Source organism: Lepidochelys kempii, chromosome 2, assembly GCF_965140285.1.
Source record: "Lepidochelys kempii isolate rLepKem1 chromosome 2, rLepKem1.hap1, whole genome shotgun sequence".
In the NCBI taxonomy this organism is placed as follows: domain Eukaryota; kingdom Metazoa; phylum Chordata; order Testudines; family Cheloniidae; genus Lepidochelys; species Lepidochelys kempii.
In genome coordinates this window covers 235,604,616-235,629,127 of record NC_136381.1, presented here as the reverse complement: position 1 = coordinate 235,629,127, position 24,512 = coordinate 235,604,616, and the positions used below count along the sequence as shown (strand labels likewise).

At 41.9% G+C, this 24,512-nt stretch overlaps 1 protein-coding gene across 5 annotated transcripts in view; it reads left to right on the top strand.

Moving 5' to 3' along the window:
- The window catches only part of ARHGAP21 (Rho GTPase activating protein 21), a 200,374-nt gene extending 179,077 nt beyond the window's left edge, over nucleotides 1-21,297 (top strand). For 4 of the 5 annotated variants that reach the window (XM_078851835.1, XM_073334267.2, XM_073334271.2 and 1 more), the window contains 10 exons: nucleotides 8,100-8,242; nucleotides 8,364-8,519; nucleotides 8,622-8,700; nucleotides 9,471-9,544; nucleotides 9,630-9,719; nucleotides 12,409-12,534; nucleotides 12,728-12,769; nucleotides 13,101-13,206; nucleotides 15,136-15,167; nucleotides 18,769-21,297. In XM_078851835.1, the coding sequence (XP_078707961.1) occupies nucleotides 8,100-8,242; nucleotides 8,364-8,519; nucleotides 8,622-8,700; nucleotides 9,471-9,544; nucleotides 9,630-9,719; nucleotides 12,409-12,534; nucleotides 12,728-12,769; nucleotides 13,101-13,206; nucleotides 15,136-15,167; nucleotides 18,769-20,487 (2,567 nt within the window). In that variant the 3' untranslated portion in view covers nucleotides 20,488-21,297. The remainder of the gene's footprint in view (nucleotides 1-8,099; nucleotides 8,243-8,363; nucleotides 8,520-8,621; nucleotides 8,701-9,470; nucleotides 9,545-9,629; nucleotides 9,720-12,408; nucleotides 12,535-12,727; nucleotides 12,770-13,100; nucleotides 13,207-15,135; nucleotides 15,168-18,768) is intronic. The other variant, XM_078851836.1, reaches the window with a different exon arrangement.
- The last annotated feature ends 3,215 nt before the right edge of the window (nucleotides 21,298-24,512 follow it).

Genomic DNA, 24,512 nt, shown 5'->3' with positions numbered 1-24,512 from the left:
GAAGCATGTGACTAAAAGAACTAGGCAGAGGAAAAGACAGGCTAGTGAAGGAGAAATAGAGCTTCAGAATAGGTTTGCAGAGTTGGAAAATGAAGAAGGGGCTCAGCAGGTAGTCACTGAAGGTGACAGGGCAAGGAAGAAGAGAAGAGCGGTTAGTCCTATAGGAAAAGGGGAAGAGTTAATGGAGATTACACCAAATATGAGCCCCAGGAGGATACAGGATGGGTTAAAAAGGATTACAAGGGAGAATGGGAATGGAAAAAACTTGCAGCCAGAGGGAACAGGGGATAGACTGGAGAATAGCACCGTCACTAGGAAAAGGCAGGTCTATGTGATTGGGGACTCTTTATTGAGAAGAATAGATAGGCCTGTAACCAGAGCTGATCCAGAAAATAGGAGGGTGTGCTGTCTTCCAGGTGCTAAGATACGGGATGTAGACCTGAGGTTAAAAAGGATTCTAAAGGGAGCGGGAAAGAATCCCCTAATTATCCTTCATGTGGGAACAAATGATACGGCTAGATTCTCACTGGAAAGTATTAAGGGAGACTATGTTAGGCTGGGGAGGACGCTTAAGGAAATTGAGGCTCAGGTGATCTTTAGTGGGATTTTGCCTGTTCCTAGAGAAGGGCAACAAAGGTGTGACAAGATTATGACTATCAATAGATGGCTTAGGCAGTGGTGCTATAAGGAGGGCTTTGGGATGTATGGCCATTGGGAGGCATTCATGGATAGAGGACAGTTCTCTCGGGATGGACTTCATCTGAGTAGGGAAGGAAATAGACTTCTAGGATGGAGGCTGGCACAACTGATTAAGAGAGCTTTAAACTAGGAATTTGGGGGAGATGGTTGGGAGATGTCCAGGTAATCTCCACGCCAGAATTTAGCATAGAGTGGAAAGAAAATGAAGTAAGAGTGGATACAGCTGTAGGTAGGAGGAAGGGCAGTGTAGATACAAGTCTAATAGGTTATACTGGTAGTAAAATAACCGTGCCTAATAGGGTACAGAATGTGAGTGAGGCCAAACAGCAAAAATTAAGATGTTTGTACACTAATGCAAGGAGCCTAGGTAACAAAATGGAGGAACTAGAGTTACTGGTGCAGGAAGTGAAACCAGATATTATAGGTATAACAGAGACCTGGTGGAATAGTAGTCATGACTGGGCTACAGGTATTGAAGGGTATGTGCTGTTTAGGAAAGACCGAAATAAAGGTAAAGGTGGTGGAGTAGCACTGTATATCAATGATGAGATAGAATGTAAAGAAATAAGAAGCGATGAAATGGATATGACTGAGTCTGTCTGGGCAATAATTAAATTGGGGAAGAAAACTATTAGAGCCTCCCCTAGGATAGTGCTTGGGGTGTGCTATAGACCACCGGGATCTAATTTGGATATGGATAGAGCCCTTTTTAATGTTTTTAATAAAGTAAATACTAATGGAAACTGTGTGATCATGGGAGACTTTAACTTCCCAGATATAGACTGGAGGATGAGTGCTAGTAATAATAATAGGGCTCAGATTTTCCTAGATGCGATAGCTGATGGATTCCTTCAACAAGTAGTTGCTGAACCGACTAGAGGGGATGCCATTTTAGATCTGGTCTTGGCGAGTAATGAGGATCTCATAGAGGAAATGGTTGTAGGGGATAATCTTGGCTCAAGTGATCATGAGCTGATTCAGTTCAAACTGAATGGAAGGATTAACAAAAATAAATCTGCAACTAGGGTTTTTGATTTCAAAAGGGCTGACTTTCAAAAATTAAGGAAATTAGTTAGGGAAGTGGATTGGACTGAAGAATTTATGGGTTTAAAGGTAGAGGAGGCCTGGGATTATTTTAAATTAAAGCTGCAGAAGCTATCGGAAGCCTGCATCCCAAGAAAGGGGAAAAAATTCATAGGCAGGAGTTGTAGACCAAGCTGGATGAGCAAGCATCTTAGAGAGGTAATTAAGAAAAAGCAGAAAGCATATAGGGAGTGGAAGAAGGGAGGGATCAGTAAGGAAAGCTACCTTATTGAGGTCAGAATATGTAGGGATAAAGTGAGACAGGCTAAAAGTCAAGTAGAGTTGGACCTTGCAAAGGGAATTAAAACCAATAGTAAAAGGTTCTATAGTCATATAAATAGGAAAAAAACAAAGAAAGAAGAAGTGGGACCGCTAAAAACTGAGGATGGAGTGGAGGTCAAGGATAATCTAGGCATGGCCCAATATCTAAACAAATACTTTGCCTCAGTCTTTAATAAGACTAAAGAGGATCTTAGGGATAATGGTAGCATGATAAATGGGAATGAGGATATGGAGGTAGACATCACCATATCTGAGGTAGAAGCAAAACTCAAACAGCTTAATGGGGCTAAATCGGGGGGCCCAGATAATCTTCATCCAAGAATATTAAAAGAATTGGCACAAGAAATTGCAAGCCCATTAGCAAGAATTTTTAATGAATCTGTAAATTCAGGGGTTGTACCATATGATTGGAGAATTGCTAACATAGTTCCTATTTTTAAGAAAGGGAAAAAAAGTGATCCAAGTAATTATAGGCCTGTTAGTTTGACATCTGTAGTATGCAAGGTCTTGGAAAAAATTTTGAAGGAGAAGGTAGTTAAGGACATTGAAGTCAATGGTAAATGGGACAAAATACAACATGGTTTTACAAAAGGTAGATCGTGCCAAACCAACCTGATTTCCTTCTTTGAGAGAGTAACAGATTTTTTAGATAAAGGAAACGCAGTGGATCTAATTTATTTAGATTTTAGTAAGGCGTTTGATACTGTGCCACATGGGGAATTATTAGTTAAATTGGATAAGATGGGCATCAATAGGAAAATTGAAAGGTGGATAGGGAATTGGTTAAAGGGGAGACTACAACGGGTCCTACTGAAAGGTGAACTGTCAAGTTGGAGGGAGGTTACCAGTGGAGTTCCTCAAGGATCAGTTTTGGGACCAATCTTATTTAATCTTTTTATTACTGACCTGGGCACAAAAAGTGGGAGTGTGCTAATAAAGTTTGCAGATGATACAAAGCTGGGAGGTATTGCTAATTTAGAGAAGGACAGGGATACCCTACAGGAGGATCTGGATGACCTTGTAAACTAGAGTAATAGGAATAGGATGAAATTTAATAGTGAGAAGTGTAAGGTCATGCATTTAGGGATTAATAACAAGAATTTTAGTTATAAGCTAGGGACGCATCAACTAGAAGTAACGGAGGAGGAAAAGGACCTTGGAGTATTGGTTGATCATAGGTTGACTATGAGCTGCCAATGTGATATGGCTGTGAAAAAAGCTAATGTCGTCTTGGGATGCATCAGGAGAGGTATTTCCAGTAGGGATAAGGAGGTTTTAGTACCGTTATATAAGGCACTGGTGAGACCTCACCTGGAATACTGTGTGCAGTTCTGGTCTCCCATGTTTAAGAAGGATGAATTCAAACTGGAACAGGTACAGAGAAGGGCTACTAGGATGATCCGAGGAATGGAAAACTTGTCTTATGAAAGGAGACTCAGGGAGCTTGGCTTGTTTAGCCTAACTAAAAGAAGGTTGAGGGGAGATATGATTGCTCTCTATAAATATATCAGAGGGATAAATACCAGAGAGGGAGAGGAATTATTTAAACTCAGTACCAATGTGGACACAAGAACAAATGGATATAAACTGGCCACTAGGAAATTTAGATTAGAAATTAGACGAAGGTTTCTAACCATCAGAGGAGTGAAGTTTTGGAATAGCCTTCCGAGGGAAGTAGTGGGGGCAAAAGATCTATCTTGCTTTAAGATTAAACTCGATAAGTTTATGGAGGAGATGGTATGATGGGATAACATGGTTTTGGTAATTAAATATTCATGGTAAATAGGCCCAATGGCCTGTGATGGGTTTTTAGATGGGGTAAGATCCAAGTTACCCGGGAAAGAATTTTCTGTAGTATCTGGCTGATGAATCTTGCCCATATGCTCAGGGTTTAGCTGATCGCCATATTTGGGGTCGGGAAGGAATTTTCCTCCAGGGCAGATTGGAAGGCCCTGGAGGTTTTTCGCCTTCCTCTGTAGCATGGGGCACGGGTCACTTGCTGGAGGATTCTCTGCTCCTTGAGGTCTTCAAACTACAATTTGAGGACTTCAATAGCACAGATATAGGTGTGAGGTCTTTTTTAGGAGTGGTGGGTGAAATTCTGTGGCCTGCATTGTGCAGGAGGTCAGACTAGATGATCATAATGGTCCCTTCTGACCTAAATATCTATGAATCTATGAATCATTTCCAGTTTACAGCGCTGCCCTTTGGCCTCTCATCTGGCCAGAGGGTGATAACAAAAATGTATGGCACCAGTGGCTGCTTACTTGTGATGCTGACGGGTCCAGGTCTTCCCGTATCTCGATTTGCTCATCCAGGGCAGATCTCTGGAACAAGTGCAGAGGAGCCTCGTTCTGGTGCGCTCCACGTGCCACAACCTGAGCCTGTTGTTAAACAACAAAAAATCTACCTTAAGGCCTGTGCCACGGAGTTCATTGGAATGATTTTCAACTCCATGCGGGCCAGAGCCTTCCTTCCGGGGTACATTTTCAGGCTATGTCAGACCTGATCTCCCATGTGAAAAATCACCTGATCACCACGGCTCGCACCTGCCTGTGGTGGTTGGACCACATGGCCGCATGCACATATGTGGTCAGTCACTCCTGGCTCCATCTCTGGCCTCTGCAAACATGTCTGGCATCCGTCTACATTCCCAACAGACACGACCTAGACTGGGTATTTGGGGTGCCAGATCGTATCTGGTCGTCGCTGAATTGGTGGTTGGACCCCAGGTCGATGTTGGAGGGAGTTCCCTTCTTGGCCCCATCCCTGTTGCTGATTCTGGTCTCCGATGCTTCGGACCTGGACTGGAGAGCCCACCTGGGCGAGTTCAGTATGCAGCGCCGCTGGTTACAGGACGATCTGACCCTCCACATCAAGGTCAGGGAAGTCAGAGCAGTTCACCTGGCCTGCCAGGCTTTCTTGCCCCCCCTTTCGGACAGTGTATTACATCAACAGGCAGGGCGGAGCCAGGTCTTTGGCCCTTTGCCAAGAAGCTCTCTGCCTGTGGGACTTGTGTGCTGCATGCCATTGATCTGGTAGCCACGCATCTGCCCGGGACCAGGAACGTATTAGCAGATCACCTCAGCAGGACCTTCTCGTCTCATCATGAGTGGTCGCTCCATCCAGAGGTAGTCAGCACAATCTTCCAGAGGTGGGGGACTCCTCAGGTGGACCTCTTCACGTCCAGGCAGAACAGGAAGTGCCATGTGTTCTGTTCGATCCAGGGGATGGACAGGAGCTCCCTGTCAGACGCATTTCTCATCTCGTGGTAGGGGGCTCTGATGCACACCTTCCCGGCAGTGCTGTTGATTTACAGAGTCCTCCTGAAGATCATAGAATCATAGAATATCAGGGTTGGAAGGGACCCCAGAAGGTCATCTAGTCCAACCCCCTGCTCAAAGCAGGACCAATTCCCAGTTAAATCATCCCAGCCAGGGCTTTGTCAAGCCTGACCTTAAAAACCTCTAAGGAAGGAGATTCTACCACCTCCCTAGGTAACGCATTCCAGTGTTTCACCACCCTCTTAGTGAAAAAGTTTTTCCTAATATCCAATCTAAACCTCCCCCACTGCAACTTGAGACCATTACTCCTCATTCCGTCATCTGCTACCGCTGAGAACAGTCTAGATCCATCCTCTTTGGAAGCCCCTTTCAGGTAGTTGAAAGCAGCTATCAAATCCCCCCTCATTCTTCTCTTCCGCAGACTAAACAATCCCAGTTCCCTCAGCCTCTCCTCATAAGTCATATGTTCCAGTCCCCTAATCAAACAGAACAGGGCGAAGGTTATCCTAATAGCCCCCGTGTTGCCTCGCCAGCACTGGTGTGGCATGCTGCTGGACCTTTCGATAGCTACCCCTCTGGCTGGATCTGCTGTCCCAGAACCACTGCAGCCTTCTGTATCCAAACCTGGTGGCGCTACACTTGACAGCATGGCTACTGCATGGCTAAATGCGGACGAACAGGAATGCTCAGCCTAGGTTCAGCAGGTCTTGCGGGGTAGTAGGAAACCCTCCACCAGAGTGACTTACCTGGCCAAGTGAAAAATGCTCACGTGCTGGTCCTCGGAGCAGCGTATCTGGGCCAAGTAGGCCTTGCTGCAGGAGATTCTGGATTACCTTCTGCACCTCAAACTCCAAGATTTGTCCCTGTTATCGATCAGGATCCACCTGGCCACTATTTCGGCTTTCCACCCTTCGTTCCAAGGCAGGTCAGTCATTACTCGTGACGTGATGGCCCGGTTTTTGAAAGGTCTGGAGCATCTCTACGCACACATCTGGGATCCCGCCCCTCCCTGGGACCTGAATCTCGTGCTATTGAGGCTCCTGGGGCCTCCCTTCAAGCCTCTGGCTTCCTGCTCTCCCCTGGAAGGTTTCGTTCTTAGTTGCGATAACGTCATCCCACAGCATGTCTGAGATCAGGGTGTTTATTTCAGAACCGCCCTATAAGATATTCTACAAGGATAAGGTCCAGCTGTGTCCGCACCCGGCGTTTCTGCCCAAGGTAGTTTCCCAGTTACAAACTGGCCGGGACATATACTTATTGTCGTCTTTCCAAAGCCTCATGCTTCAGAGGAGGAATGCAGGCTGCATGCCCTGGACGTCAGGAGGGCGCTGGCCTTCTACATAGATAGGACAAAGCTGTTCTGTAAGTCAGTGCAGTTGTTCATTGCTGTGGCAGATGAAAGAAAGGGTTGCCCAGTGTCTCTGTTCAGAGGATTTTGTTCTGTATTACTGCCTGCATCTTCTAATGCAATGAGCTGGCAAACATGCCTCCGCCGGCAATTGTGACAGCACACTTGACTAGGGCACAGGTTCCAGTCCAAGAGATCTATAGGGCCACTACCTGGTTGTCTGTCCACACATTCGCATCTCATTAGGCACTTACCCAGCAAGCTCGAGACGATGGTGGCTTTGACAGAGCAGTGCTGCAAGCTGCACGACCGTGAACTCCGACCTCACCTCCCTGGACACTGCTTGTGAATCACTTAGAATGGAATCAACATGAACAAGCACTCAAAGAAGAAAACTGTTACCTTCCTTTTTGTAACTATTGTTCTTAAAGAGGTGCATCATGTCCATTCCATTACCCAACCTCCTGCCTTTCTGTCAGAGTTGCTGGCAAGAAGGAACTGAGAGGGCATAGGGCCAGTGGCGCCTGATATACCAACGCATAAGTGCGGCACTCAAGGGGGCGCCACAGCCAACCCTACGGATACCGCTTAAAGGCAAAAATCTCTGGTGACCGTGCATGTGGGCTCGTGCACACCTAGAATGGAAGGGACATGAGCAACACATCTCGAAGAACAAGAGTTACGAAAAGGTAGGTAACTGTTTGTTAGGTTTTTTTTTCAAGTCATGTGAAGAGACAGAAGTGTGTGGTTTTTATATAGCCTAATGGAGGCTAGCAAAATCCAGTCACACCCTTTCAGTGGAGGCCAGATTTTGTCTGAGAAACTCTGCATATTTACTGAGTGTGTCTGCAGGGAGTTTGGACAATGAAAGTGGTGAAAATGCAGCAAATCATGAAAGACTAAGTGGTTGGCCTTTTTGGTTTGACAGGTGGTGGGAAAATAAAAATTGATGATAGTGAGTGCCCTTTTAATGAAGACAGAGATTGTTTCGAACAAAGCCTGTGGACATGTCAGAGAATCAAATGAGATCTTACTCATTGCTCTATTTTGAGGTGCCCTAGAATACATGGTGGTGAATCCTATTGAGCGGTATACTACTCCCTTCTGCTGCCTTTTTCCTGAAATGGTGCATGCTGCAAAGAGTAGTAGCTTCAGAATGTAAAGTCACTATTCACAGTGGTAATGCGCAAGCTGAATGGGAAGCTGCTTTCAGTAATGGAAACCAGTGGGACTGCTAGAGGGAAGAGTGTGAGAGGGAGAGTAGGAAATACAACAGTTGTTAAATGTCCACGCTTTCAAAGACACTAATTTTGTGCTTGTGATTTTTGTTGCCTTTTAATCAGAATTGGTTTTGATTGTATGACTTTAACATTTCCATTTTCTCCCCACTTGCTTTAAAAAAGACGAGACAAGCCCACCAAAAGACAAGGGAACATGGCGAAAAGGCATTCCAAACATCATGAGAAAGACATTTGAGAAGAAGCCATCTGCTTTAGGAACCTTTGGCGTTAAGCTTGATGACTGTCCCCCAGCTCACACCAATAAAGTATGAAAGTACAATTTTTCTTTTCACTTCAGTTTGAAAATACGTGTATGTTCTTACTTGTGTACGAGACATTTTGAAACAAAACCAACAATCTTCTCCTGCCCCCCCCATCCCCCCCCAGTATATTCCACTGATAGTCGACATATGCTGCAAACTGGTTGAAGAACGAGGCCTTGAATACACAGGTATATACAGAGTCCCTGGAAACAATGCTGCTATCTCAAGTATGCAAGAGGAACTCAATAAAGGAATGACTGACATCGATGTTCATGATGATGTAAGTTGGTGTTTGCTATATTTCCATTTACAATAATCTCTTCTAGAAAGTTTATTATGATTATAGCAATACAGAGTCTTTGTCTCTCTTTTGAATACACAGAAATGGCGAGACTTGAATGTGATAAGCAGTTTACTGAAATCCTTCTTCAGAAAGCTCCCAGAACCACTTTTTACTAATGGTGAGTTGTCTTCCCTTTTGAGCTTGTGTTAGGAATTGTCAAATATTAATCCTCATTTGGGCCTTCAAATGATTGAGAGAAAATATTAAGTGAAAACAACCTAATGAAGTAATAAACTTCCACATTTCTTTATTAAAAAGGCTAATGATTATGATTAAAATGGCTTACATGTGTGAGCTGACAGTAAATTTTTCTCTAACTGCCCAGGAATCACTGTAAATGGTCCCAAAACAGGAACATACTTTGTTCATGTCTACATTGCATTGTATGTAGTAGGTTAGTATATAGTTAGTATCCTATAATTTTAGACCTCTTCCAAACTAACCTAACCCATTTTCCTTCCTCCTCGCGTCCCTGATTTCCTCATGCTTCTGAAGTAGTTTGAAATTATGTAACTGTGCATGTCTGGATATGTGTGTAACCACTATTCAACTTGGTAGCACAGCTGTGGGCATGGAATTTGTTGACTTTAACTGCAGATGGAGCATATTTTTATTCTTTATACGTTTAAACTTTATAGGTTGAATATAAATAGTGGGGGTTTTAAAAAATTCTGTTTAAATTAGTAGTAGGTTAATTTTTATAACCGCAATCCAGTGAGATTCCCAATCAAATTATTAGAATTTATCAATTTAATTTGACATAAATTCTTTGAGCTATTTTTCAGTTACAGCTGCTTGACATATGTAAAAGTTGAAACAGGTTCATTTATGTTTTCTATAAAACTTCTCTCTCACATGCAGTAAAACAGATTTTTTTTCTTTTGTCAGACAAATATGCAGATTTCATAGATGCCAATAGAAAAGAAGATCCTATTGAGCGGCTGAAAACACTTAAGAGGCTGGTATGCTGACGATGAATACATTTTAAATGCAGTACAATTTAGCACTAAAACACTTTAAACTCCATACTAAGATTTTTTGTTTCAGATTCATGATTTACCTGAACATCATTATGAAACACTCAAGTTTCTTTCTGCACATCTGAAGACAGTAGCAGAGAATTCAGAAAAGAACAAGGTATCAAACCAAATATACAAGACTTTTTGCTCCATTTTACTTATTTAAACAAATTTTGTTGTGTAGGATTATTTCAGGTGATAAACCCATCTGTGTCTACCCAGCATTTTATTGGTTAAGGTCAGTAAAGTCAACATAAGGCCTTTTGTTGTGTTAAGGAGCTTTTGGATGAGACTTGTCTGTCTACAAAGTGTGTACTGGTGTAACTAAAATTCATTTTTATTTACTTAAAACTGGGTACAAACCACCTGTGTGGGCACAATTAAGTTGGTTTACAATTGGCTTTATATACATATTGTTTAATTCTGTAACTTCAACATAAGCCAGTTGTAAACTGATTTACGTGTGCCCATGCAAGATTTCAACTAGTTGAACTGAACAGTTCGAAACCAATTTCCGTTAAAAGGGTACACGTTTTCTGTGTAGACCTGAGAAGTCTGCTCAGTCTGTTTACTGTCAGATAATTAACATTAAAGATCTCACAAAAATAGGGGTCTGCCATTATTTCATTTTAAAAATGTCTCGTTCTCCCACTGCTGTATAGTATGTTATGCTGTACTTGATTTCAATGTTCTGCAGTTCTCAAGATTGGGCCAATACTTTGTATAGTGCTTTAGGATCCTTCGGAATAAAAGACTCTGGGTAAAACTTAAAAATCGCCTAAGTTCTATAGTCAAATGTCATTTTGGTGCGAAGTGCGTAAGTCTAGTTAACTTTCAGTGAGACTTAGGCTCCCAAGCACCTATGTCACTTGAAAATTGGAGTTAATCTCCTAAATCACTGAAATGATTTTGAAAATTTTACCCTCTGCCTAATTATGTATGATTGTTTGTTACAAATAATTATCAGATTTTGTGGGTAAATAAAAGCAAACCTCTAAGAAATGATGATAGCACAAACTATAATATAAATTTCTGTACAATGCCTAGAGCACTGTTCAGGGTGTTGTCTGATAATAATTAGACCTTATGATAATTAGACTTTATAAAAAAAATTTCAGCTAATCAATCCTCATAGCATAGAGAGGTAGTGTGGTGGTATCCCAGTTTTACAGAGCAGTGATCTGACTTGCCCAAGGCAACACACTGAGTCAAACCTAGGATTAGGACTCAAGACATCCTGACTTGCAGTCTTGTTCTCATTCTTGTGGACCACGTTACCTCCCATTTATTATGAGTTTATTCCATGTCATGAGCATGAGAAGATAAACTGTAAGCCACAATATATAATAAAGCATAGTAGAAGTGCTGTGCTTCTACTTAGAATCATAGAAGATTAGGGTTGGAAGAGACCTCAGGAGATCTAGTCCAACCCCCACCTGCTCAAAGCAGGACCAACCCCAACTAAATCGTCCCAGCCAGGGCTTTGTCAAGCCGGGTCTTAAAAACCTCTAAGGATGGAGATTCCACCACCTCTCTAGGTAACCCATCCCAGTGCTTCACCACCCTCCTAGTGAAATAGTTTTTTCCGAATATCCAACCTAGACCTCCCCCACTGCAACTTGAAATCATTGGTCCTCGTTCTGTCATCTGCCACCACTGAGAACAGCCTAGCTCCATCCTCTTTGGAACCCCCCTTCAGTTAGTTGAAGACTGCTATCAAATCCCCCCCCCACACTCTTCTTTTCTGCAGACTAAATAAGCCCAGTTCCCTCAGCCTCTCCTCATAAGTCATGTGCCCCGGCCCCCTAACCATTTTCGTTGCCCTCCGCTGGACTCTCTCCCATTTGTCAACATCCTTTCTGTAATGGGGGGCCCAAAACTGGACACACCAGTGCTGATGGACAAGAACTTGTGCCTCGGACTTCTTTATCCTTCTTCCCAGAGCCATGTAGTCTGCAGTGACCTGCACACTTGCTTATGGTTTTTGTCATAAAGTGCAGTTTAAAAAGCAGATGATCTATAGATCAGTGGTTTGTGTGCTGAGGAGATTATCTGATACATTTGGGTGCTTAAGTATGATAGACCCACATAAGGTCCAAAATGTTTGCTGCCTTCTCCAGGGGTGAATGGGAGTGGAATGGGTTCTGTGCATCACATGCTAGGGTGTGCATGGACAGTGGAGATTTCCATACCTTTTGAGAGAAGTGTTTGATTAGTAGCTGAAATTCTTCCCTGGTCGAATAAAAGTTATAGTTTGGAAGTTTCCCAGTACTCCAGGGTGTCTAGAAGATGCTTAAATATCTTAATTAGAAGGCACTGTGTGTTTACAGAGTTAGTATTTTTACATAATCTAGTTTTTATGTAAAATCAGTAACGCAGGTGGAAGATATGAGAGAGTCCTTTTTAATTTAGCTTTTCCCTGGTTATATACAACAGTTTGGGTTCTGAATGGCAATAAAGGACTTTATGTTCCACTGTACAGAACTCGACCAGGTTTTGTATAGAGGCATCTTCGCCTTTTTATCTGAAATGTACATTTATAAAAGGTTTAATGTGAAAAAGTGATGTATCAGACTTCCGAGGATGATGATATGAGCACTACTGAAAATCTTTTGAATGTCATTAGTTTAACTGGCTTCAAAAACAACAGCAGTAATAGTTATAGACTGGTTGTTATGCATTGCACAAATTAAGAGTAAGTTAATTAGGAAGCCTCAGTGGCGCTTAATGTATTTTATTGTAATGGGTATTTATTGTATATCCCTATTATAAATCTGTAATGCAGATCTACTTCCATTACTTATTAGATGGAACCAAGAAACCTGGCTATAGTGTTTGGTCCAACCCTCGTGAGGACATCTGAAGACAACATGACGCACATGGTTACTCACATGCCAGACCAGTACAAAATTGTAGAAACGCTTATCCAAAAAGTAAGTGAATTCATTTCATTATTTAAAAAAAAATTTTTTTTTACATGGACAGATCTGCTTTCACATATTGCACAAGTTTGGCTCTGAGTTTTGTCCCTGGAGTTGTTTTCTCAAAACTGTCCTTTTTAGTGCTGTCCACATTTGATTGTTTCACTTCCTGCGGGGTTTTCACTTTTTTTATTTTAAATTGTAGCATGACTGGTTTTTCACAGAAGATGGTGCCGAAGAGCCTCTTGTAAGTATTGTTCCTTAAATATTTGTGTTCTAATTCATTTTAGTTTAGAACACAGTCCAGATATCCTTAGAATGCATAATATTTCTTGCTGCACCATTGTATGCTTTGCTCTTCAGAAACACCTTTCTAGCTCTCCAGTCTCTGCAGTAATGAAAGAACTAATAAGAAGTTCCGAGTGTTTTTGTTAAAAGCAATAAAGAAATATGGAAAAATTAGAGCTCATGAGGAAACTGTGTCCTCAGGTGAAATAGTGCTGTTTTCTAAATGCTGTTGAATCATAATGAACTAATTGTGAAACGATGATGAAGAGATCTTTGTTTATTAACTGTAGACAACAGTTCAGGAGGAAAACACTGTAGAATCTCAGCCAGTGCCAAACATAGATCATTTACTCACCAACATTGGAAGGACGGGAGTATCTCCTGGAGACGTATCAGGTAACTCTTGCCTGGACAGTGTTAGTCCGTAGGCTAGAATAACCTACTCTATTAATTCACTGTAATTTTCTATATTCTTTTACTAATAATTTGGTTTTTCTTCTTCTTCTAAACAATCATGAGTATTTTTAAGTGTCTATAGTGGTGTTTGTATGCAGTGGGGTTGTCGCTGTGTTGGTTCCAGGATATTACAAGGGCAAGGTGGGTGAGGTAATATCTTTTATTGGACCAACCTCTGTTGGTGAGAGAGACCAGCTTTTGAGCTTACACAGAGTTGTATGATCTGTTGGTCAGCAAAGCTTTCCAATCTATAAGTGTAATCATTGAAAGACTGAGGGCCAACAAGCATGCAGGCACTGTTTTATTTATTCACAATTCTCCATGGAATAATCATCACAGGGTCAAATAGATATGTGCTGCTGTATAAGTGGTTGCTGTGATGGCAGAAAGTTTTACCTTCTACACGGTTCTAAATAGATCTTCATCCCAAAGTTAGGAATGCAGTTAAAACTTGTTACTTTGCTTGTCAACAGATGACATTTTCATAAGTATACTGCAATATTTTTATATTAAAGCTTATTTCCTTCTGTTTATCAATTGCCATCCTGTCGGTTTGGCTAAGTACTAGCATTGTAGGCTTGTTCTTGGTGACTCTTTTACCCCTACTGTACTGTTGCACTAACCCAGCATGTTGTTTCCCACAAAAAGGTATCCCTTTGTCTCTAGCATTTCTTTTAGTTTTTCAAGGGTTGTTCAGCACTTACTGAAACAGTCACTCTATACTGACGTTGAAACAGGTGAAGTGGGAGGAGTCTATCACACGGTGATGTCACTAGTGGATTCTGTGATGTCACTGATGGACAGCTGGAACTGTAGGAAGAAGGAGGACTGTTGCCCACATTGTAGCTGCCTTGTCTGCAGAAACCCCCGTTTCTTGTAAATGCAAAAAAAAAAAAAAAATTGATCTGTGCTGTAAATTTTCTTTTAAGAGTATTTTAAACAGATCAATGCTACTTTTTAAAAGTCTTTCTGCTGTTTCTTGTTATTTCTGAAGCAGACCCTGAGGAGGAATAGCATGGTATGGTCCACCAGTTTTTCTAGTCATAAAGCATTAGCCATGTGTCAAAAAGGGGTGTGGCATGGGGCTCAGCTCTTTAATTCTGGGGAAAAAGTCCCACAAAAGTTGGAAAATGTCAAAGAAAACATGTTCTGGTCATTGTGCTAGCCCTTTCCTACCCCCTTTATAACTGTATAACCTCCGTTTTTGCTAGACAATAAAATTATGGTGTTCATTTTTCATTTCATAATAACGCTTGTTATAGAGAAATACAAAACTGGTAGCTGCTGTACTCTAGCTAGGTAAAAGTAAAATTTCACCAATATGTTACTCAGAGGAGAATACAGATGTAAAATTGGGGTTTAAAAAACACAGCACAATGTTAAAATGCTACTCCTTATGTCAAATAACCGTTTGACAAAATGAATGCAACCGTACGAACCTCCATTTGCAGCTAGGGCAGCCAACAACATTAAGATGTTCAGTTTTGCATTGTGTATCACATCAGTCACAGGAGAGTACCCAGGACAATCCTGAAAAGGTCTCTCAGCTGCAGTTTTGCAGGGCTGTACACTTAAAACATGGATAAACATTAGCATTTCTGTTTTTTATTTAGAAGAACAGGGCTCCTTTGCCATTCCTGTCATTGAGCTGGTTCTGCCTACAATTCACAGCATCCTTTCATGGCGGTGGCTTTCTGTGGTGCAGCTTGCATCTTTGTGAGCTCTGATTATCCACTCTGTTCTGGTTTTTATTTGCTCTCACATTTTGGTCTGTGCTTGTTTTTTTCCCCCCCCATAAGTCCAGCATTGTCTGTAGCAAAAACAAATTTTGCACAGAACTGACCATATTGTAACTGATTTTTTCCACAGACTCCGCTACTAGTGACTCAGCAAAATCTAAGGTAAATCTTTTGTGAAATTATAAAGACTAAACTTCTAATCTACTTTAGATCTTTGCATTTTTTTGTATTGGTTGTTTATACATGGATACATATGGCATTATTTAAGATTTTATTTTAAACACGTGGTGTTATATTCAATATTCCTTCTCCAATTAATTTTGGAGCATGAAAGTGGAAAAAGTCACTCAGTTGTAAAGATTGACTCTCATGAAGGGAAGCTGCAAACTCTGAAGCAATGTTTGTTACAATTAGGGTCTATATACTATAAACTACTATTTATTTATACATCATGTTCAGGTTATATAGTATGTTCCTCTCCATTGCTTGCCTGTTGTTGATACTCAGACTAGTGTAACAACTTTTGCATGTCTGTCTCTATTTCAGTCTGTAAAGTATGTGTAGAATACAAGGGCAGCTTCTGCTGACGGTCATGGATCCTAGCTCCATAAGAAGCCAACTGGTATAGCCAAAGATTTCTCTTCTAAAACCCATTAGAAAGCACTTTTGAGGTAGGGAGGGGATGGTCTTATGGGTATGATACAGGACTGGGACTCAGGAGCTTCGATCCAATTGCAGGCTGAGCCACCGACTTTTTATAGGTATGTCTACATTGCAGATAAAACCTGCAGCTCGCCCAGGCTGTGGGGCTGTTTAATTGCAGCGTAGACATCCTGGTTCAGGCTGGAGCCAGCCATTAGGACCCTGCGAGATGGGAGCATTCTGAACATCTACCCTGCCATTAAACAGCCCCTTAGCCTGAGCTTTGCAAGCCCAAGTCAGCTTGCAGGGACCAGCCATGGATGTCTAACTGCAATGTAGACATATCCTATATCAGTGGTTCTTACTGAGAGATCCGGGGCCCCCTGGGGGGCTGTGGGCAGGTTTCAGGGGGTCCTCCAAGCATGGCTGGCATTAGACTTGCTAGGGCCCAGGGCAGAAAGCCAAAGCCCCTCAGCACAGGACTGCAGCCCAGGGCCCCAAGCCCCATCACCCGGGGCTGAAGCTGAAGCCTGAGCAACTTAGCTTCCCGGTGCCCCCTGTGGGACAGGGCTCCAGACAGTTGCCCTGCTTGCTACCCCTTAGTGCTGGCCCTGGCTTTTATATGCATAAAAACAGTTGTGGCACAGCTGGGCTGTGGAGTTTTTATAGCATGTTGCGGGGGAGAGAGACTAGAAATATGGATAGTTAAATGCAAATAAATGGCACCTAAAGGTCTTGTTAGGAGCAGACTGCTCAGCCCTGGAAATGCCAACCTGCAAACTTCAGAGTCTTGCTATTTTAAAGCTTCCCTGACTGATGTAAGCAACTGACTTACCTTATTTATGTAGTCATTTTTTTGATGTTGTTGTGGTAATGCCTACAGTGTGCTAGACCATGGTCACACATAGGAGGGGCTTGGCCCTTGCCCCAAAGAATTTATGATCTATAAATATTGAACAAATAGAGAATATGAGTGGGGGAAAGGATACTTATAAGAAAAGTGACCTGGTAATAATGACAATTATTGAAAATGTTTTCTTATTCTTAAGGTGTCCTAAAAAGGAGGACAAATAATTAGGATCTCCCACCACCTGCCCTTTTTTTTACTTTCTGCTTTGTGATGTACAAAGGCAGACTTAAATTTGTGCCTATTTTTTACATTTGCTATTGTGATGTTAGCATTGTATTGCGTCTCCACTCCTGAGTCCTCCAGTCTAGACACAGTCAGAGTTTGTAAGAGTGTGAGCTGGGTAGTTCAGAGGGAGAGGAATTGTGAGTCGGACAGGTTTTTGTTATCTACATCAACCAGTTAACATTTGGAACAAAGGAAGACTTTATTAAATAATCAAACATTACCCCTTCAGTTGATTTATTCATAGTAAAAATTCTCAGAAACCTCCACCAGTGGCTCTTCGGCAAAACCAAAGAAGACTGAACTTGGCATTTTTTTTCCCCTAAGATCTGGTCTACATTTGAAAGTTTTACTGGTATAACTTTGGGTTAGGGATGTGATTTTCTTTTATAAGCCAAAATAGTTATACCAGTAAACATCATAGTGTGGATACCAGTTTATACCAGTGAGACTGGAATAAAAGTGACTTATATTGGTATAGTTATTCCCCTTCTTGTACAGAAATTGCTATACCAGTATAAAGCACCTTTATACTGATAGAACTGCGGAACAACTGTCTAATGTGGACAAAGCTTAAGATAATTAAGCAGAAAAATCACTTAAAAAACCAAACATGTACCACCTAAAACTTTCAGTCTGCCTTTTACTAAGAAACAAAACCAAAAAGGGTGTAAAAAATTTTAAGGAAAATCTTCTGGGGAGCACCTATAATTGTAGTGATGATGAAAACCAACCAAACAAAACATTGTCCCGAAGTACCTCACCACCCACCTTGCCATAAGCAGCCCATTAATGTTTTGTAGAAGTCACGTTGAAAGTGGGCCCTTGGGATGGACTTGAATGTGGAGAGGATAGTGGCCTTGAGGACAAGTTCAGGGAGGGAGTTCAGTGCATAGTGAGTGATCTTGGAGAAAGCCTAGGGATTCTTGTGGCAGAAGCAGACAGATGGAGGGCTGAGGTCAGTGGGATTGGAGTCAGATGGAAGGGCGACACAAAAAGATATAGAGGCAGAGCTATACAGGACCTTGAACGCAAGCACAAGTGGCTTGAATTTGATGCAGAGGAGGAGGGGGAACCAGTGAAAGGATTCCTAGAAGGGGTACCATGGACAGATGAACAAGCAAGGAAACTATCTTAACTATCCCGTAGAGGGGAGTAACTGGTGAGGGAGGCCCGAGAAGAGGTCACACGAATCTAAACAGAAGATGAGGGCATAAGCAAGAGCTTTAGCTAGAGAGAAGGAAAGAAAAGCTGGATCTCTTGAGTGCCTTGAAAGCAGCAGCAGAATTTGAGCAGGGCTTAGGTAATACAGAGCAAGGGGAAAGGAAGAGTCAGATGACCATCTCGCAGCTGAATAACGGGGAGATTTGTGGTGGTGTTATTAGTGACTGAGAACGTGGAGAGCAGAGAATGCTTCATGGCCAAAACTGATCTTCCCTATGTTAAGCTTAAATTGATGATGATACATCCAGGAGGCAATGTCAGAAAGATGTGTCTAGATCTGGGATTGGATGGATGGAAACAAGTCAGGAGTGGAAATGTATATGTAAGTCTTCAGGCTGGAGATGGTAGCTGAAGTTGTATGAGATCATTCAAAGAAAGGGTGTAAAGTGGGAAGAGGGAGGGACTGAAGTTCGAGCTGCGCAGAATGTTCTCTGTCAAACAGATCACACTAGATTCTGATGTTGAAGAGGGTCTTTTTAGGCTCCCTGGAGTCTCCTTAACTACTTAATATAGCACCCAGTTAATAATTGCAGTTGGACTGTGGCAGACAGAGGGACCCTGCTGCAAAGTAGGGAAAGGGAGGATGTAGGGTGCCTAGTGTGGCAGTTCAGGCCACACACACAGAGCAGAGCAGTATTCCCTGAAGAAACAGGAGTGAGCACTATGGCTTTGGAGACCAGAATACCCACATAAAATCTCAAACCAATGGCATGCTGGTACATGTTTTAACTGCTAACTGTGTTCCTTGATTTTTGTTCAAAACAGGGTTCTTGGGGATCTGGAAAGGATCAGTATAGCAGGGAACTGCTTGTGTCCTCCATCTTTGCAGCAGCTAGTCGCAAGCGGAAAAAAACAAAAGAAAAACCACAACCAAGCAGCTCAGAAGATGAGCTGGATAATGTATTTTTTAAGAAGGAGCTTGCTGAACAATCTCATGGTGATGTAACAAAAGAGGAATGTGAGAGAGAGACGGCAGAAAGAAAACAAAGGATGTTGGTTCTGAAAGAAAAAGAGAACAGCACTAAAAAAGACATGATTGTTGCAAAGGACGAAAAGAAATCATTGAGGAAAGAGAGCATCCATTTAGAGGAGCCTTCACCACCTTACCAACAAAAATATACAAAGTCACCGAATCTCAGCCACCGGTTAACGGTAGGGAACAATAGTCCTAAAATGCCTATTTCACAAGCCTCATCCCAGGTTGAAGAGACAGTGTCTGACTCTGGCACTATGCTTAGCACTTCATCCCAGGCTTCCCTGCACAGATTTTCAGGCAAAAAATTAGCCAGCCCTGAAATTAAATGCATTGAATTTTTGGCTGCTGATGTCAGTTCTATCACCTCAGATTACTCAACCACTTCATCTACTACATATGTAACTGGCTTAGAGTCTAATATGCTGAGCCCTGAAGTGCAATCGGTGACAGAAAGCAAGGGGGATGAGGCTGATGATGAAAGAAGTGAATTGATCAGTGAAGGCCGTCCTATGGAAACGGACAGTGAAAGTGATTTCCCCGTCTTTGCTACAAGTTCTGCTGCTGAAAGGATATTCAGGGGGAAAATGCAAGAAGTGCCAAAAACAAATCGGAGGAACTCCGAAGAAAGCGAAGTAAGTTGTACTGAGGGAAGTTCAACACCAAAGTTAGACAGCCGCAGACTGTTTAGCTCTCATAAACTTATTGAATGTGATACGCTATCTAGAAGAAAGTCTGCCCGGCACAAAACAGATAGCGAAGGATCAGGGGATGCCAAGAGTGAGAAGGAGTCGCCTGCAATGACCAGAATGTTTGATATAATGAAAAAAGGAAGATCAACAAGCAGTTTAACTACATCAACTAGAAGTGAAACTGAAAAACAAGAACCTACGTGGAGACTTAAAATAACAGACAGATTAAAACTGCGTCTCAAAGCATCTGCAGATGATATGTTTGGTATAGGAAATCAAAAATCTAGCTCTGCAGAGACCTCAAAGAGAAAAAATATCAGGCGAAGGCATACACTTGGAGGGCAGAGGGATTTTGCGGAAATAAGTGTTTTGAACGCATGGAAAGCTCAAGAGCAGGGTCAAAGTAGAGAGAGAGAATCTGAGCTTTCAGCTGTGAATCGGTTGAAGCCAAAATGTCCAGCCCAGGACCTTTCAATTTCAGAGTGGCTTGCACGGGAACGTTTACGCACTAGCACAACTGACCTTAATACGGGTGAAACTGGAGAGCCCAAACTTGAGAACACTAGCTTAACAGATGTATCAAAGGCAGATCTGCCTTTATCTGCAGAGATGCAGGCAGATGAAGGCAGTTCTTCTAGCAGCTTGACTTCGATCAATAGAACACCCCCTCTGTCAGGACCACTCCAGCCTCCTGACCAGGTAAATGGTGAAACTTATCAGAGCATGAACAAAAGCAGCTTCAGTGCAGCAGTTGATGCCCATCCTCATAAACTCTCTGGGACCCAGGTGGTTAGATCTCGATTTTACCAGTATCTTTGAAATGGGGAAAGGTCCACTACAGCTTACTGTTACACTTCCCAATAACTCTGTATATATTTTCCTGTACTGTTGTCTTTATGCAGCCTTCATTTGGGCTGGTTTCATCCATATGCACTGTGGAAAGTCTTTCACAATGCATTACTACAGCCAGAAGAACATTTTAAAAAAAGTTAAAAGTATATATCTATTTTAAGAAAAAGTATATTTGATGGCTGCATACAAATGTTGAACAAAGCATCTGATGCAACATGCTATGTAGTGTGTATATGGTTTTATGACTGAAAGTTGGTCTGGCATTAGTATGCAGAAAAATTGTTCTTTTGGGTTAGTCATGAACAAGTGCCTCATCATAAATTCATTTGGTTTGTTAGGGTGCCATATTGTTAATTGTTAAATTAGAGAAACATACTACAAACAAACGAACGAACACATTTTATTGTTAACAAATTTCATTACATTTTACAGATTTTAACACAGGTGGATACAGAGCTTCCATTCTTTAGGCATTCCAGTTGGATCTCTGAGTTTTATATTCCAATTTTAATACAGTTTTTGTGTTTTATGTGACTTGAATTTTTAATCTTTCTGTAAAATAAGTAACTTAAATGTACATATTACATGTGTATCTTTTCTTCAGATACCAGATTTGATATAAATGTTGTAACATAGGCGTGTAGATAGTGGATCCTGGATGGAACTGGTTTCTTTTATTGAGAAGAATATAATTCTGCATGAAGACTTAATGAATTCAAACTTGTATCATGCCTGTGTGCATCTACTTAAACACTGGAAATAAAATTGTTTTTGTGACTCCTTGAATGGCCTGAATTTCATTCTAATGAGTAGTTCTAAAATGATTGCTTACAAGTTGCAATCCGCAACTGCACCCAATATCAGAAAACCTGCAATTATTGTCTGGAATGAATGACTGTCTCTGTGTGGAAAGAGGCAATTCAAAGGTTTTGGGTTGCAGAGTGTAAAGAAGCTACTATTACAAATGTGTGAGTTATTCATAGGTAAAGGACTCTAAGGTTTTCAAATCTTCTGTGTCTGTGGAACAGTCCTGCAAGTATAGCATGTGACAGAAAGGTTCAGATGTGTAAATTCCTTAATTTTGATTTTTAAACTCCATTTATAATCTGGCCCTATATCATACACCAAATGAAGTTTATTTGGTTAGGTGGTCTTTCTTCAATGTGCCATTTCTGCGGTACTCAGGAAAACATGAAAATATCAATAATCCTTCAGAATCACAGAATGCTGAATATCTTAACCCTTAATCTCTGGTGTTTTCCATACCACCAGCCAAATCAGTGCTCTTTCATAATTCATTGTAAAGACCAGCTGATGGATTGTGAAAACTCAGAAAAATTTCTATTTACAAACAGAAAAGGAGTACGTGTGGCACCTTAAAGACTAACCAATTTATTTGAGCATAAGCTTTCGTGAGCTACAGCTCACTTCATCGGATGCAAACAATTCTATCTACATGTTATACTTGGTTTCTCCTCTTTTATTGCCTAGCATATTTGTTCCTTACTTTGTCCACTGCTAGGTATTTGCCCTCTAAGTCACAATCCTCTGTTGGTGACATGAAAGTTAATTGCTCTAAAGAGGGTAACAATAATCCTGTGTCACTCATAAGCGGGGAATGAGCAGCAGGAGCACAAAAACTCTGTGCAACAAAAATTCTGTTTTCATGCACATGTTCTCAGTACTAACAAAGTGCGATGTGTAGGCAGTCTTGCTTCCATATAGAGCCTTTCTCATTTTGTTCAAAATGGCTGTAATAGTTCTGTACTTTAATCTAGATCTACCTTACTTTTCACAATGGAAATAAATGTTTATAATTGTTTCTTCACAAGGAACAGTACCTTGTTTGATAATGTTCCATGAAAATTCTCTTTACTGAAGTTTTGTGTATATGTCTGTGCCCAGGAGCAATTGAAATAAAAAGTATTTCTGTTCTTATTGTCCCTCTAACAACTTTTAACTACACCTTTTCCAGATATACTGTGATGCTGGTGCATAAGTAGCATCTCCATTTGAAATATAAGGAAAAATCAATCTTTGCTAGCTTCTCAAAGTCAGTAGTTTGTTGGCAGTTTAATTTCACTCTTCAGTCAGGACCAAAAGTCTCCTTTTTAAAGTGCATTTCAGCAAGGGACTTCAACACCATGGATACTATGTTGCTCTGATATTCACATAATAAAAGTACCTGAAAATATGAATGGAGTGCAAGTGCCCTTTAGACATATTTTCACGGGTGAAGCAGATTCTCTAACAAGCAAAGTGCGTTCTAATACCTGTGGAACATGGGAGACCCTCCACAATTTATACTTCCTAAATAGATACTTGAATTGATTCAGCAGTGATCAAATGGAAAGAGGACTGCTCTCTCAATGGGAAATAAAGAAAAAATGGACATTCCTGGGATAGGTGTGAAAAGATGAATAATGCATTTTAGGGCCTGTAATTTTGACATCTCCAAAGCGATGTTCCCCTTTAAATGGGGTAGTGGGGGGGACACAGTTTGGTTTGAGAGCAACCGCACACCTTTCCTTCCAACCTTTTAAATTAAACTACTCTTGAATGTTGATTTTGAGCAGGACCTTCTGTGACATTTACAATGAGCACTATGAAAATGGAACCAAGCTTCAACCACGTTTCTGCTTTTCTCTTTCACCCTGAGGCAGGGAAGACGGCAAGGGCCACCAATAGGACTCCCTTGTTGCTGACCATCCTGTGGAACTGCAGTTGCCCTTAGATGATGCGATTCCTCTGTGTCTTGGTCATTTGGAAGGTAGAGTGAGAGAGGGGCACCCTTGTGGGTCCAGCTGGAGATGGAACCTCCGTCTGTAGCATAGTGACAGCCCCTCTGTTCCCTTTGCCTAATATAATGTTCAAGCATCATGGGCCTATATTAAAATCTCAGGGTTATTTTTTTATCTTGCAGGATCCCTACCTCACACTTAACTTTGCTTTGATTTTTTTATCGTAGGGGGGAAGCTGCCCAAGGCCAAAATGAGAGTGCATTTCAGGTTCAAAATCCACTGTGCAAAAATGCCTGTTGGGTGGGGGCGGGGGGCTGTTTCCCTTAAACCCTTAGGAAAACAGGTGCGGTCTCCTCCTTCATTCAGAATTTCTATCCAAGCTCTCCCCCATGCTTTTATATTCACTTTCCTCCTCAATACCCTTCCTCTATTGTCCATATTCTCCTGCATGCCAGATTGCTTTGTCACATCCTACCCCTAACCCCACTCATTTCCCTGTGAGATGGTAGCCTCCTACACCACATGCTGCTGTGAAAGGCCCTCTTTCCTACACCCCCCATCCTGTTTGTGTTGTTCCTTCAATGTTGCTGCCCCCAGCAACTCTGCCCCTATGTATAATCATCTCTCTCATTCAGGCTCCTGAGCGCCATGTGTCTCTGGCTCCCTTCAGCCTTATAGGGTTTCACCACCTGTTCCCCAACCGCCATGTGCCACAATCTTTTTAAGGGCAACCTGGCTGCAGTAGGGTTACCATACGTCCATATTTGCCCAGATATGTCCGGCGTTTTGGTTCTTGAATGGCCGTCTGGGAGGAATATCTAAAAACAGCTGGGATTTTCCATTATTTTTCCCCCAAAGAAGAGTTGATCAGGCAAGAGCGTGCCTGCTTTTTCTGCCAGTGCTTGTGCCGCAAAACAGCTGTTTTGCGTGGCTGGCAGGGAAGGGGGTGCATGAGCAAATCCCCCCCCCTCCGGCTGCGGTGGAGTGTACTCTTTTTTGAATGTTCAAATATGGTAACCCTGGCTTCAGTCCCACAGAAAACAAGCTCAGGTTCATGACCCTTGTAAGGACAGCCTCACTGCTGCAGGGAAGGCTACTGGTTCCAGACTTTAGGAAGCTGATCCCTCTGCAATAAGAAAAGGAAGCCAAATACACCTCCTTACCCTAATATCAATCATTTTCCATCCTCCCTTTATTCCCCTCTCCATGCACCACAGCCCATTTCAGTGAGGGGTTGGGATTAGTAGTAGC